Source organism: Trachypithecus francoisi, unplaced genomic scaffold, assembly GCF_009764315.1.
Source record: "Trachypithecus francoisi isolate TF-2019V2 unplaced genomic scaffold, Tfra_2.0 Lachesis_group20, whole genome shotgun sequence".
Taxonomy (NCBI): Eukaryota; Metazoa; Chordata; class Mammalia; order Primates; family Cercopithecidae; genus Trachypithecus; species Trachypithecus francoisi.
Genome location: NW_022681466.1, coordinates 62,739,264 through 62,753,307, shown reverse-complemented (window position 1 = coordinate 62,753,307; position 14,044 = coordinate 62,739,264). Strand labels below are relative to the sequence as shown.

The 14,044-nt window shown below is 44.5% G+C and overlaps 2 protein-coding genes across 6 annotated transcripts in view; one reads left to right on the top strand and one right to left on the bottom strand.

Annotated features, from left to right (window-relative positions):
* STX8 (syntaxin 8) overlaps nt 1-11,737 on the bottom strand; it is a 341,865-nt gene extending 330,128 nt beyond the window's left edge. For all 5 annotated transcript variants that reach the window (XR_004430829.1, XR_004430830.1, XM_033184567.1 and 2 more), the window contains exons 1-2: nt 11,298-11,737; nt 4,075-4,174 (exon numbers count right to left, since the gene is read on the bottom strand). Coding sequence is in view for 3 of the 5 variants with exons in the window: in XM_033184567.1 (XP_033040458.1) it covers nt 4,075-4,174; nt 11,298-11,314 (117 nt within the window). In the remaining 2 variants the exon portion in view is untranslated. The remainder of the gene's footprint in view (nt 1-4,074; nt 4,175-11,297) is intronic.
* A 421-nt stretch (nt 11,738-12,158) lies between these two features.
* CFAP52 (cilia and flagella associated protein 52) overlaps nt 12,159-14,044 on the top strand; it is a 67,568-nt gene continuing 65,682 nt past the window's right edge. The window contains exon 1 of the mRNA XM_033184566.1: nt 12,159-12,299. Within this exon, the coding sequence (XP_033040457.1) occupies nt 12,230-12,299 (70 nt within the window). The 5' untranslated portion in view covers nt 12,159-12,229. The remainder of the gene's footprint in view (nt 12,300-14,044) is intronic.

Sequence of the window (14,044 nt, the reverse complement as noted above, 5' to 3'; positions counted from 1 at the left end):
AACAGAAAATAAAATACCTAGGAAGACAGCTAACCATGGGGTAAAGATCTCTACAAGAAGAACTACAAAACACTGCTCAAAGAAATCAGAGATGACACGGGTCGGGTGCGGTGGCTCACACCTGTAATCCCAGCACTTTGGGAGGCTGAGGCGGGTGGATCACGATGCCAGGAGATTGAGACCATCCTGGCTAACATGGTGAAACCCTGTCTCTACTAAAAATACAAAAAATTAGCCAGGTGTGGTGGCGGGTGCCTGTAGTCCCAGCTACTCAGGAGGCTGAGGCAGAAGAATGGCGTGAACCTAGGAGGTGGAGCTTGCAGTGAGCCCATATCGTACCACTGCACTCCAGCCTGGGCGGCAATGCAAGACTCGGTCTCAGAAAAAATAAACAAATAAATAAATTTTAAAAATCAGAGATGACACAAACAAATGGAAAAACAGTCCATGCTCATGGACAGCAATAAGCAATATTGTTAAAATGGCCATACTGCCCAAAGCAATTTATAGATTCAATGCCATTCCTATTAAACTACCATTGACATTCTTCACAGAACTAGAAAAAAGTATTTTAAAATTCATATGGAACCAAAAAAGGGCCCAAATAGCCAAGGCAATCCAGAGCAAAAAGAACAAAGCTGGGCAGGGCGCAGTGGCTCACGCCTGTAATCCCAGGACTTTGGGAAGCCAAAGCGGGAGGATCATCTGAGGTCAGGAGTTCCAGATCAACCTGGCCAACATGGCGAGAGCCCATCTCTACTAAAACTACAAAAATTAGCTGGAAGTGGTGGCTCATGCCTGTAATCCCAGCTACCCAGGAGGCTGAGGCACGAGAATCACTTGAACCCGGGAGGCGGCGGTTGCAGTGAGCCAAGATCATGCCACTGCACTCCAGCATGGGTGACAGAGCGAGACTCTGTCTCAAAAAAATAATAATCAAATAAAAATAACAAAGCTGGAAGTATCATGCTACCCAACTTCAAACTATACTATAGGGCTACAGTAACCAAAACAGACACAGACCAATGGAACAGAATAGAGAACCCAGTTGACCAGGCACAGTGGCTCACGCCTATAATCCCAGCACTTTGGGAGGCCAAGGCGGGTAGATCACTTGAGGTCAGGAGTTCGAGACCAGCCTGGCCAACACGGCAAAACCCTCTCTCTACTAAAACTACAAAAATTAGCTGGGCATGGTGGCACACACCTGGAATCCCAGCTACTTGGGTAGCTGAGATGCAAGAATCATTTGAAGCCAGAAGGGAGAGGTTGCAGTGAGCTGAGAGCATGCCACTGCACTCCAGCCTAGGTGATGAAGCAACACTTGTCTCAAAAAAAAAAAAAAAGAGTACCCAGAAATAAGGCCGCATGTACAACTATCTGATCTTCGACAAACCTGACAAAAACAAGCAATGGGGAAAGGATTCCCTACTCAGTAAGTGTTGCTGGGATAACTGGCTACTATGTGCACAAGATAGAAACTGGACTCCTTCCTTACACCATATGCAAAAATTAACTCAAGATGGATTAAAGACTTCAGTGTAAAACCTAAATCTATAAAAACCCTGGAAGACAACCTAGGCAATACCATTCTGGACATAAGAACAGGCAAAGATTTCATGACAAAGACACTAAAAACCATTGCAACAAAAGCAAAAACTGACAAATAGGCTCTAATCAACTAAAGAGCTTCTGCATAGAAAAGGAAACTATCCACAGAGTGAACAAACAGTCTACATACTGGGAGAAAATAGTTGAAAACTATGCATCTGACAAAGGTCTAATATGCAGTATCTATAAGGAACCCATGAAAACTTACAAGAAAAATCCACCCCATTAAAAAGCGGGCAAAGGACATAAAAAGACACTTTTCAAAAGAAGACAGATATGGTCCCAAAAAACATAGGAAAAAAGCTCAACATCACTGATCATTAGAGAAGTGCAAATCGAAACCACAAGGAGATACCATCTCACACCAGTCAGAACAGCTATGACTAAAAAGTCAAAAAATAACAGATGCTGGCGAGGTTGCAGAGAAAAAGGAATGTTTATACACTGTTGGTGGGAGTGTAAATCAGTTCAATCATTGTGGAAGACAGTGTGGCAATTCCTCAAAGAACTAAAAAGAGAAATACTATTTGATCCAGCAATCCTGTTATTGGGTATATACCCGAAGGAACAGAAACCACTCTTCCATAAAAACACATGCATGTGGGTGGGGCGCAGTGGCTCACACCTGTAATCTCAGCACTTTGGGAGGCCGAGGTGTGTGGATCACCTGAGGTCAGGTGTTCGAGACAAGCCTGGCCAATGTGGCGAAAACCCATCTCTGCTAAAAATACAAAAATTAGCCAGGCCTGGTGGCAGGCGCTTATAATCCCAGCTACTCGGGAGGCTGGCGTAGGAGAATTGCTTGAACCGGGAAGGCAGAGGTTGCAGTGAGCCGAGATCGCACCACTGCACTCCAGCCTGGGCAACAAGAGCAAAACTCCATCTCAAAAACAGAAGGAGACACATGCATGTGTATGTTCACTGCAGTACTATTCACAATAACAAAACACCTAGAATCATCTAATGCCCATCAGCGATAGATCAGATAGAGAAAATGTGGTACATATACAACAAGGAATATTATGCCGCAGTAAAAAGGATCAAGATCATGTCCTTTGCAGCTCCATAGATGGAGCTGAAGGCCATTCTCCTTAGCAAACTAATGCCGGAACAGAAAACCAAATACCACATGTTCTCACATTCTGTAGGTTGGTTGTTCACTCTGTTGATACAGGAGACAGCTAAATGGTGAGAACATATAGATACATAGAGGGAAGTAACACACACTGGGGCCTAGCAGAGGGAGGAAGTCAGAAGCAGGAAGAGATCAGGAAAAATAGTAAGTGCTAGGCTTAATACCTGGGTGACAAAATAATGTGTACCACAAACCCCCATAACACAAGCTTACCTATACGACAAATCTGCATATGTACCCCTGAACTTGAAAGCTAAACTCTTAAAAAAAAATCTCATAACTTCGGAACATAATAACCTCAGTATTCTTAGTAGATTAATCTAAACTTAAAAAGACTCAAATTTTGAACTTAGTGTTCGTCGCGGTACTTTACAGTCATTCGGAAACCATTTTCTGTAAACTGTAAAATAGACCAAATGAGTAAAAACATACTGATGCTTTTGGAAACTAGGATTCTCAGTGTGAGAGAAAGCACATACAAATTTGGAATGGGGAAAATAAGGAAGAAAGGTGTGCTGTTAGATTTGAATCGAAGGCTTACATTTTTAATCATAATCACAAGTATAAACTTGTGATTTCACAAAAATCTATTTCCTAGCCAAATCCCATTACTGTTTTTATACAGCCCATAACTAAAGATGGTTTTTACATCTTTTTCTTTTTTGAGACAGAGTCTCACTCTGTTGCCCAGGCTGGAGTGCAGTGGTGCAATCTTGGCTCACTGCAGCCTCCACCTCCCAGGTTCAAGCAATTCTCCCACCTCAGCCTCCCAAGTAGCTAGGACTACAGGTGTGCACCACCATGCCCGGCTAATTTCTGTATTTTTAGTAGAGATGGGGTTTCACCATGTTGCCCAGGCTGGTCTTGAATTCCTGGCCTCGAGCAATCTGCCGACCTCAGCCTCCCAATGTGCTGGGATTATAGGTGTGAGCCACCACGCCTGGCCTGTTTTTACGTTTTTAATGTAAAATGTAAAAACTATAACTATCCTTGTGGTGAGGATAGAAACTCAAAGACTTGAAGACATTGTCTCTTGGCCTGCAAAGACTAAAAGATTTATTATCTGGAGGAAGTTTACTAACTCTTGAACTAGACTATAAAATTGTTAGAAATATTTAAAGTAAAACAGGAGAACTTAAATGTGTTATGCTTCATTTAGTCTCAATGATTAAATAACTACTAACTGGTTGGCTGTTCTGCCAATTCAACATATGTAAGCAGAGAGATCATCATACACATATGCGCACAGAGAGCCTCAAAGAAAGATAGGGTTTTCGGACCTCAAAACTCAAACAAATCATTGGGTACTAATTCTCTCCTGCTATTACCTTCGGTGCCTTTTCACCTTTTCTTTCATACTGATTTCGTTGTTGAATTTTCTCAGCAATTTCTTGGGCAATTTGACAAGTAGAATCGTATGTGGAGAACCTGCATCAAAGTCGTAAAAAGAGAAAATGTATAAGGTTCTTTAGAAGAAATCTTTGCCCTGTCTAAGTTTGACATTTTCATTCTAGTCAAAAAATTCAAACAGAAGGGAAGAAGAATAACATCACCAGTAAAAGCAACATGGACTGAGCGTTATTTACCATGTGCCAGGCACTATTCTGAAGGCTTCGTTAGTAATAACTCACTTAATCTAAACAGGAACGCTATGAAGTGGGTACCATTACCATCTCCAACTCGCACAGGAGAAAAGGAGGCACAAGGAGGTAAAGTGACTTGCCCAAGTGGTTCTGCCCGCTGCAAACCAAGGCTGTCCGGCCCCAGAGCCGAGGCTCTTAATGTGGGGGCCTCTGCTGCACTGGGCATGTTCTGAGCACTGGAGAAGACAGCAGTGAACAGAATGAACACAGTCCCTCTTTCAGGGAGCCCATATCTTAGGGAAAGAAAGTCATAAACCAAATAAATACATAGTATGTCAGGTGTTGACAGGTGCTAAGAAGAAAAATGCAGCAGGATAAAGGGACAGAGAGTGATGAGGAGCTGCTACTTACGTTCAGGTGACACTGAGGCAAGGTGAAGAAGCTGGCCTCACAGATGCCTGGGGGACAGCTCTAGGGTGCAGGAACAGCAAGTACTGTCTAGCCTAAAACCAAATGCTCTGGGGACAAAGGCCCCACACCCACCTGACATCTGAGCTTGCCAGAATTCTCTCAAAACATTTAATAAGCTTCTAGTTGTTATTCAGCAGGGTTGGAGGCTTTGAAGGGTTCACAGTGAACTCCCAATAGCCCCTTATGTTTCGCTTCTCTCAGAGCATTTTTACTTTCTGTCATATAGAAAATACTTAAGCAGGCCAGGCGCAGTGGCTCATGCCTGTAATACCAGCACTTTGGGAGGCCGAGGCAGGCGGATCACGAGGTCAGAAGTTCGAGACAAGCCTGGCCAACATAGTGAAACTCCTCTCTCGACTAAAAATACAAAAAATTAGCCAGGCATGGTGGCGGGTGCCTATAATCCCAGCTACTTGGGAGGCTGAGGCAGGAGAATCGCTGAACCGGGAGGCGGAGGTTGCAGTGAGCTGAGATCGTGCCACTGCACTCCAGCCTGGCGACAGTGTGAGACTCCGTCTCAAACAAACAAACAAACACACAAAAAAATGAAAATACTTAAGCAGGGATACACATTTCATTTCTCCTACCAGGCAGTCTGCTCCTAAAAAGCAGAGACTCTGTGAAATAACGTGACCAGCATTCTTTTCCAGGACTAGTCCATTACAAAATATTGGAAACTCCCGTTGGCCCTAATGTCCTAATTTTTGCTTGAGTAAACAATATATTTTTTGAAACCTTCCAATTCCCACATATCATTTGAACACTGAGGGAACTTGATAAGTGGTTTTTTTAAATGAAGGAAAATGTGCCCATCAATTCCCTTAGGAATCTTACTAGAGTAATTATAGCAATAGTAACAGCTGAGTACCTGACCTGAGCCAGGTCCTATGCTAAGAGCTTTATATTGTAAGTTTTGCAAGGATCCTGAGGGAGGATCCTGAACCACTAACCACTATACTCTAAAGCAGCACCATTCACGTATATATCATATACATATCATACACATCCACATATATCTATATCACTGATACATATATTCATACATATCACATACGTATCTTTTATATCCATATATACTATATATTCATCTATATCACATGTACATCATTCATATATGTATTCATGGATGTGTGTATGGAAAAATAGCAGTATACAAGAAAACACAGAATTAAGAAAATAGGAGGCTAATAAGGAAAATTGGGTCCTGCTCCCAACTTTGCCACATTTCACCTTTTTTTCCTCCATATTATCATGAAAAGAGGAGCCTAGGTCTGGCTCTGGGGTCCAGACCATACATATAAAAATCAACCACATATAGTAAGCTTTGCCTCCTGCCAAATGTGGGATCTAAGTGGTAAGTATGTCTGGAGTTCAGAGGTGGGAGAGATTACTGTTGGCCAAGGTGCTCAGATGGAAAACGTCCATGAGGTTACATCTGGATGACCACAAGGTTAAAGCAGGTCTCTTATTCAGACAGGAGGCAGGAGCACATTCTAGACTTAGTGAAAGACAGAGCAAGCAAAGATGAACAGAGAGGAACGTGTCCGGCACGTTTGGCTGCGTGCTGGCCCTGGAAGCCTGGTAAGTAAAAATGGTAGACATGAGTAGAAGCTAGTTTCTGCAGAGCCTTGAACACCAGTCTAACAAGGTTAGACTTGAAGGAGAATTTCAGAGCCATAGAGGACACTTTTACACACAGAGAGAGGCCCTAAAGAGGTTATGAGAGGCGGGCGCGGTGGCTCAAGCCTGTAATCCCAGCACTTTGGGAGGCCGAGGCGGGTGGATCACGAGGTCAGGAGATCGAGACCATCCTGGCTAACATGGTGAAACCCCGTCTCTACTAAAAAATACAAAAAACTAGCTGGGTGAGGTGGTGGGCGCCTGTAGTCCCAGCTACTCGGGAGGCTGAGGCAGGAGAATAGCGTGAACCCGGGAGGCGGAGCTTGCAGTGAGCTGAGATCTGGCCACTGCACTCCAGCCCGGGCCACAGAGCAAGACTCCGTCTCAAAAAAAAAAAAAAAAAAAAAGAGGTTATGAGAAATGTAACAGCTGCCACAAACTCCCAGGTGTCCTGACTCCAGTCCTTGTGTTGTTATTTTAGCCCTAAAGAGCAGTAGTTCTGAAACAAGTTGGAATCACTGGGGAATCTTTAAAAAAATAACAATGCCTGGTCCCAACCTCAGCATTCTGATTGAACTGGTATGGGGTTTGTCCTGGGTGTGGGGAGCTTTAAAAGTTTTCCAAGAGATTCCAATCTGTGGCAAAGTCCTGGAACCCTTGGCCTGGGGTAATAGACAACCTTATTACACTATCAAGCACACAGGTGCCTGAAGTACTAGTTTAGAAAAAGTAATCTGGCGGAGGGGCTGAGGCAGGAGAATCGCTTGAACCCGGGAGGCAGAGGTTGCAGGGAGCCGAGATCGCACCATTGCACTACAGCCTGGGAGACAAGAGAGGCTTCGACTAAAAAAAAGAAAAAAGAAAAAAAAACAACGTAATCTGGGCCAGGCATGGGTGTGGTGGCTCATGCCTGTAATCCCAGCACTTTGGGAGGCCAAGATGGGCGGATCACCTGAGGTCAGGAGTTCAAGACCAGCCTGGCCAACATGGTGAAACCCCGTCTCTACTAGAAACACAAAAATTAGCTGAGTGTGGTGGCGGGTGCTTGTAATCCCAGCTACTCGGGAGGCTGAGATAGGAGAATCACTTAAGAACTTAGGAGGCAGAGGCTGCAGTGAGCCAAGATCGTGCCACTGCACTCCAGCCTGGACGATGGAACAAGACTCTGTCTCAGAAAAAAAAAAAAAGGTGTGGAGGGCAGAGATGAAACAAGAATGGCAGAATACTGATAATTACAGAAATTGGGTGGTGAGTATGGAAGGGGCCCGTTGTACTATTCTAGTTTGTATATCTTTTACCTTCCAAAATAAAGTTTTTAAAAAGCAAATCAACAAAAAGAAGACTATGCTACCAACATAAAAAGTCCAATCAGGAATATAAAACTATTAAAGTTTAACTGTAATTTTTCTGGAAACAGTATATCATCAACAAATAAGTTACCCTGGCGGTAAAGCTAATTAACATTAGCAAAGAACCAGTTCACAGAGAGTAGCATGTGCTACGTCTGTTAAACGGCGAGCTTACCGCTTGTTTTGATAGGCCATTAAAATAGTAACTGCTCTATTCCATTTCTAAACACTGAGGGCGGTGCCAATGACCTATGATTTTAGCAACACAAAGGTAAAACTGTAGTGGAATCTGTTTTTATAGGTTTTTTGTTTGTTTATTTTGTTTTGTTTTGACATGGAATCTTGCTCTGTCACCTAGGCTGGAGTGCAGTGGTGCGATCTCAGCTCACTGCACATCTGCCTCCCAGGTTCAAGTGATTCTCCTGCCTCAGCCTCCTGAGTAGCTGATATTACAGGCGTGCACCACCATGCCCAGCTAATTTTCACATTTTTAGTAGAGATGGGGTGTCACCATGTTGGTCAGGCTGGTCTCAAACTCCTGACCTTGTGATCTGCCTGCCTCAGCCTCCCAAAGTGCTGGGATTACAGGCGTGAGCCACCGCACCTGGCCTTTTATAGGTTTTTAAAGAAGGTGGCGGGCAATTTAGGAATATGTATTGTAAACCAAAAATAAAATTCTGAGGCCTCCCCCACGGGCAACCATCTGCATGGATCCCACCCCCCAGGCAAGGGCATTCCAAAGTTAACCTGAAACAGGTCTTAAGTCTGATAAGAAACATTTACAATCTATTCTCTCTAAAGCCTGCTACCCAGAGGCTTCATTTGCATGATAAAATCTTGGTCTCCACTACCCCTTATCATAACCCAGACATTCCTTTCTATTGATAATAAGTCAACCAATTGCCAATCAGAAAATTTTTCAAACTACTTATGACCTTGAAGCCTCCCCCCCCCCTTCGAGGTGTCCCACCCTTCTGGATTGAGCCATCATAAATCTCACATGTATTAACTCATGTATAATTCTTCCTAAATTGTATAAAAGCAAGCTGTTCCCCAACCACCTTGGGCACAGGTCTTCAGAACCTCCTGAGGCTGTGTCATGGGTGCATTCTTGTTTTTTTTTTTTTGAGATGGAGTATCACCCTGTCGCCCAGACTGGAGTGCAGTGGCGCGATCTCGGCTCACTGCAACCTCTGCCTCCCAGGTTCAAGCGATTCTCCCGCCTCAGCCTCCCAAGTAGCTAGGATTACAGGCGCACACCTCCACGCTCAGCTAATTTTTTTTGTATTTTTAGTAGAGACAGGGCTTCACCATGTTGGCCAGGCTGGTCTCGAACTCCTGACCTCGTGATCCACACGGGTGCATTCTTAACCTTGGCAAAATAAACTTTCTAAATTGATTGAGTCCTGTCTCAGATACTTTGGGGTTCACGGTATTAAGGGCCTTAAAAATGTTCGTACCCTTCAGCCCTCACTTTCAACAATCTAATGAGAAAGCCACTTAGTCAAACTAATTGAGAATAACAAAAAATAAATAAATAAATGCTTTCACTTTCAACAGTTCTAATTCCTACTTCTAGACAGGGAGCCCAAGGAAATAAGAGATGGAACAAAGGAACTGGTTTTGCAATCATAAAACAAAACATCAAAAAAACAAAAAACTAATATGAGGAGAAAAATAAATTATAGTCATTCATGTGATGCATTATTACACAACATAAGAAAATTATGAGGCTGGATGTGGTGGCTCACACCTGTAATCACAGCACTTTGGGAGGCCGAGGCAGGCAGACTGCCTGAGCTCAGGAGTTTGAGATCAGCCTGGGCAACAGGGTGAAACCCTGTCTCTACTAAAATACAAAAAATTAGCTGGGTGTGGCAGCATGCGTCTGTAGTTCCAGCTACTCTGGAAGCTGAGGCAGGAGAGTTGCTTGAACCCGGGAGGTGGAGGTTGCAGTGAGCCAAGATCACGCCATTGCACTCCAGCCTGGGTGACAGAGCAAGACTCCATTTCAAAAAAAAAAAAAAGAGAGAGAGAAAGAAAATTATGTTTTCAAAGAATGTCCAATGACATAGAGAAATGCTGTTTTACTAGATATATAATACAGATTAAAGTAACAAATTCATTGTTAAAAATTAAATAATGGCTATTTCCAAATTATACAGTTAAAGATGCTATTTATTTTCCTCTGCAAATTTTCAATATTCTCTAAATTGGATATTCTCTATCAAGGGGTATATATAACTGTTAAAATTAGGGATTTGGGTTTTTTGGTTTTTTGTTTTTTTTTTTTTTGAGGCGGAGTTTCGTTCTTGTTGCCCAGGCTGGAGTGCAATGGCACTATGTCAGCTCACCACAACCTACATCTCTCGGGTTCAAGCGATTCTCCTGCCTCAGTCTCCCGAGCAGCTGGGATTACAGGCATCCGCCACCATGCCCAGCCAATTTTGTAATCTTTAGTAGAGAGGGGGTTTCTCCATGTTGGTCAGCCTGGTCTCGAACTCCCGACCTCAGGTGATCCGCCTGCGTCGGTCTCCCAAAGTACTGAGATTACAGGCGTGAGCCACCACCGCGTCCGGCCTAAAATTAGGTCTAAAAAAGTTAATGCTAAATTAAATAATTGACCCAAATAACCTAGATTCCAGGTAACTCAACTTTGTTCTTGGAACCCATTCTTCTAATATCCAGGCTGAGGGTAACTTAAAGAATTATAAACTATATTAGAAATAACAACATAAGACATATATTCCAACAAGAACGTTATAGAGCTGTAATGTTTTTAATTATTAAGCAGAAAGGTCAAGTCTATGTTCAATAACAATATGTTCCTGGGATCAAACAATATGTTCCTTGAGATCAAAAGTTGCATCTTTCATCAAGCCGTCCTTGGGATTAACTGCTAAATAAATGACCCTTATCAGCTATTGTTTTACTGCAGAAGCTACTGCTAAAGGAAAAGACTTCATGATATTAACTCAAGAAAGTGCAAAATGCCTTATAAACAAGCGCACAATTTCCCTCCCAGGTTCCTGTATCTGGAAGGGTCCCCAGGATCTAGGTCTTAGACCCAGCTGGTTACTAACTGGCTGGTGACCATGGATTCTGAACCTCGGTTTCTCCACCTGTGAAATAACGGGGTTTACCGAGATGGACTGACATGCTACAAAAAGGTTATTTCGACTTCACTTTTATAGGAGTCCAAGGAAGCCTGCACCGGCCAGCTCCACAACCAGGATGGGCGGGAAATCCCCGCACCGAGATGCAGCCCAGAAAAGCTAGAGGAATATTCAGAGATTTGGCTCAAAGCCTCAGCTCTCCAGCTGACCACCCGGTCTCCTTCCCCAGCTACCCTTGGAAGGACCAAGGGTGGCGGGATGTGGCTGAGTCCCCTCAGTAGAGGAAGGGTCTCGCTGCCCCTCCCCTCACCCGAAAGGCCTCCAGGGGCAATGCGAAGTGATGGCCTGCTCCCCGGAAGCCCGGCTTCCCCGAAGGTCCCTCCGCGCACCGCCACCCTCACCCTGGGCTCACCAGGGGTCCGGTGCCATCCTGCAGACTCCGCCCGCCGCTCGGACTCTTCCTGCTCTTAGCAGCTGACTACGGCGGCCCGCACGGCTCACTCCCCGCAGTTCGTCCCGTGCGCGACCGGAGCCTGGAGTTTGCAAAGTGAATAACTAGAGCCTAAGAACCATGCTCAGAGAAAGGAAAGTGCTTCCCTGGGAACAGTTGGCTGGCGCAATCTACTCCCACTAAGAGACGCGAACAGCTGAGCTCAGTTAAAATTGTTAAATAGAAACTAAGCATTTTCCCAGGAAGGTGGGAGCGCTGCAAGACCTCTGTAGCAGTTACTTAAAAATTTATCCTGCTTCAAAAAAACAAAACAACAAACAAAAAACTAGGTTGCGGTGAGACTTGCACGCTTCGTAAACTTACTACAACCTACTTTAAGTTAACTTTATGATATGTAAATTATACCTCAATAACGCTTTTTAAAAATATATTTAAAATATTTTTTCACGCTGCTTTAAACAGGGGCCCAAAGAAGTATCAATTTTATTTATATATATATATTTATATTTATATATATTTTATAGCAGCCTTCCCATCAGTCCTCTATGCTTGATTACATATTTTTCTAAATGCCATTCATTTGGTGCTTGATTTTAGAGTTACTAAGAAGTCACAGACTCTACACGAGGGGATGGAGGAATTAGTTCCGTGCAGTTAATGCCATCTCCTAAATTTCCAGAGAAACAGCAGACACAAAAAAGAAGAATCCCACCCTATCTCCCTCCCAGTCCCTATATCCCTCCATTTCCAAGAATGCTAATGAACTCGAATTCGGCAGGCTGGGTTTCTGCGCGGGCATGGAGCTGGCGCGCATGCGCTCGTCCGTTACCATAACGACCAGAAGACGCTGCACCCACTAGGGCGGAGAGCAAAGTAAGCAGAACCTCCCAGGGATGGATAACAAAATTTCGCCGGAGGCCCAAGTGGCGGAGCTGGAACTTGACGCCGTGATCGGCTTCAATGGTGAGGCCTCCAACATCTTTGGGCTGGCTGGTTTAGGAACTCGGAGGACCAGTAGTGCAAACAGGAACAGTGAGACACCAGGGACACCTGAAAGGCAGTGTAGGACAACGGCAGGAGCCCTGGTCAGGGACACACACAGTAGGACTCGCATAGCCTGACCCTCCCCAAGGCCTTGGAGAGTCACTTCCTCGATCGGATCCTCAGGAAGTGGGATGGTTTTTACCAGCTCTGACAAGCGCCAGCTCCTAAAAGGGACCACATTGCCTCCTCCCCAGGCGGGCCGGATGAGTACGGGTGGTTGTAACCCTTCTCCCACTAGGTCAGCCCTTCCTGACTCTGAGCCCCACGCCGCCCGCAAAGCCCTAGGCTCCTTCGTAACCACACAGAAGGATGCTGTCTGTGTCGGCCCCTGGGACTAGCTAGAAAATCTGCTAAAATCCCAGCTGGCGTACCGGTGAGAAGGGGCTAGGAGGGAACGTGTGTTTGAGCAACCGCCTGAGGGATGATCTTGGTCCTCTAATCCTAAGGAAGGTTTCTAAGTGGTGAGGATTTCAGACCAGAACAGAAGGGAAGGGGACGCCAGGGGGAGCTGAAGCGGAGAGAAAAAGGGTCTGGGACACTCCGCTGAAATCTTATTTGTGACTGCCTGTTGTTTTGAAGATTCTGGGAGGAAAAAGCTGTGGGGTTTTATTGTTCGTTTTGAGGGGTTTTGGTTTTTTGAGGGATGAGAAAACAATGAATGATTTTAGGAGAAGCAAAACTTTTCAAAAATGTGTGTTGTGATGCTTGAAAGCTTTAAGAATATGGATGCAGAACAATCACTGTCTAAAGTTTTAAGCGTACTCTAGGACTTAGCTCTTGACTTTTGGTTTTACTTTAACAATCTCCGATAGAAAGTGAGTGCTTTATACATTTCGGATATTAGATATCTTGAGAGCTGCTTACATCATTGAGAAAGAATTGAGCAGCCTACAGTGAGTTGCAAAGCGTCACTTGTTGAGCCAATGTAGAACCACACACATAGAACTCTGCAACTAAGGCCGGGGGCAGTGGCTCAAGCCTGCAATCCCAGCATTTTGGGAGGCTGAGGCAGTGGATCACCTGAGGTCAGGAGTTCGAGACCAGTCTGATCAACATGGTGAAACCCCATCTCTACTAAAAATACAAAAATTAGCCGGGCGTGATGGCGGGCACCTGTAATCCCAGCTAATCAGGAGGCTGAGGCAGGAGAATCGCTTGAACCCGGGAGGCAGAGGCTGCAGTGAGCCGAGATCACGCCATTGCACTCCAGCCTGGGCGACAGAGGGAGACTCCGTCTCAAAAAAAAAAAAAAAAGAAAGAAAACAAACTCTGCAACTGAATTCGTGCTGTGGTTGTAGAGTTCCAAGCGCAAATATATGATAAATTATATGCCAGTGTCTTCCATGGCAATTACTAATTTTCTTTCCCTTTTAGAATGACCCCATATGATCAAATTGTTTTTACCTTGCTGGCTTTATGATAATATATAGTCTTTCTTTTTCTTTTTCTTTTTTTTTTTTTTGAGACGGAGTCTCACTCTGTCGCCCAGGCTGGAGTGCAGTGGCGCCATCTCGGCTCACTGCAAGCTCCACCTCCCGAGTTCACGCCATTCTCCTGCCTCAGCCTCCCAAGTAGCTGGGACTACAGGCGCCAGCCACTACCCCCGGCTAGTTTTTGTATTTTTAATAGAGACGGGGTTTCACCGTGTTAGCTAGGATGGTCTC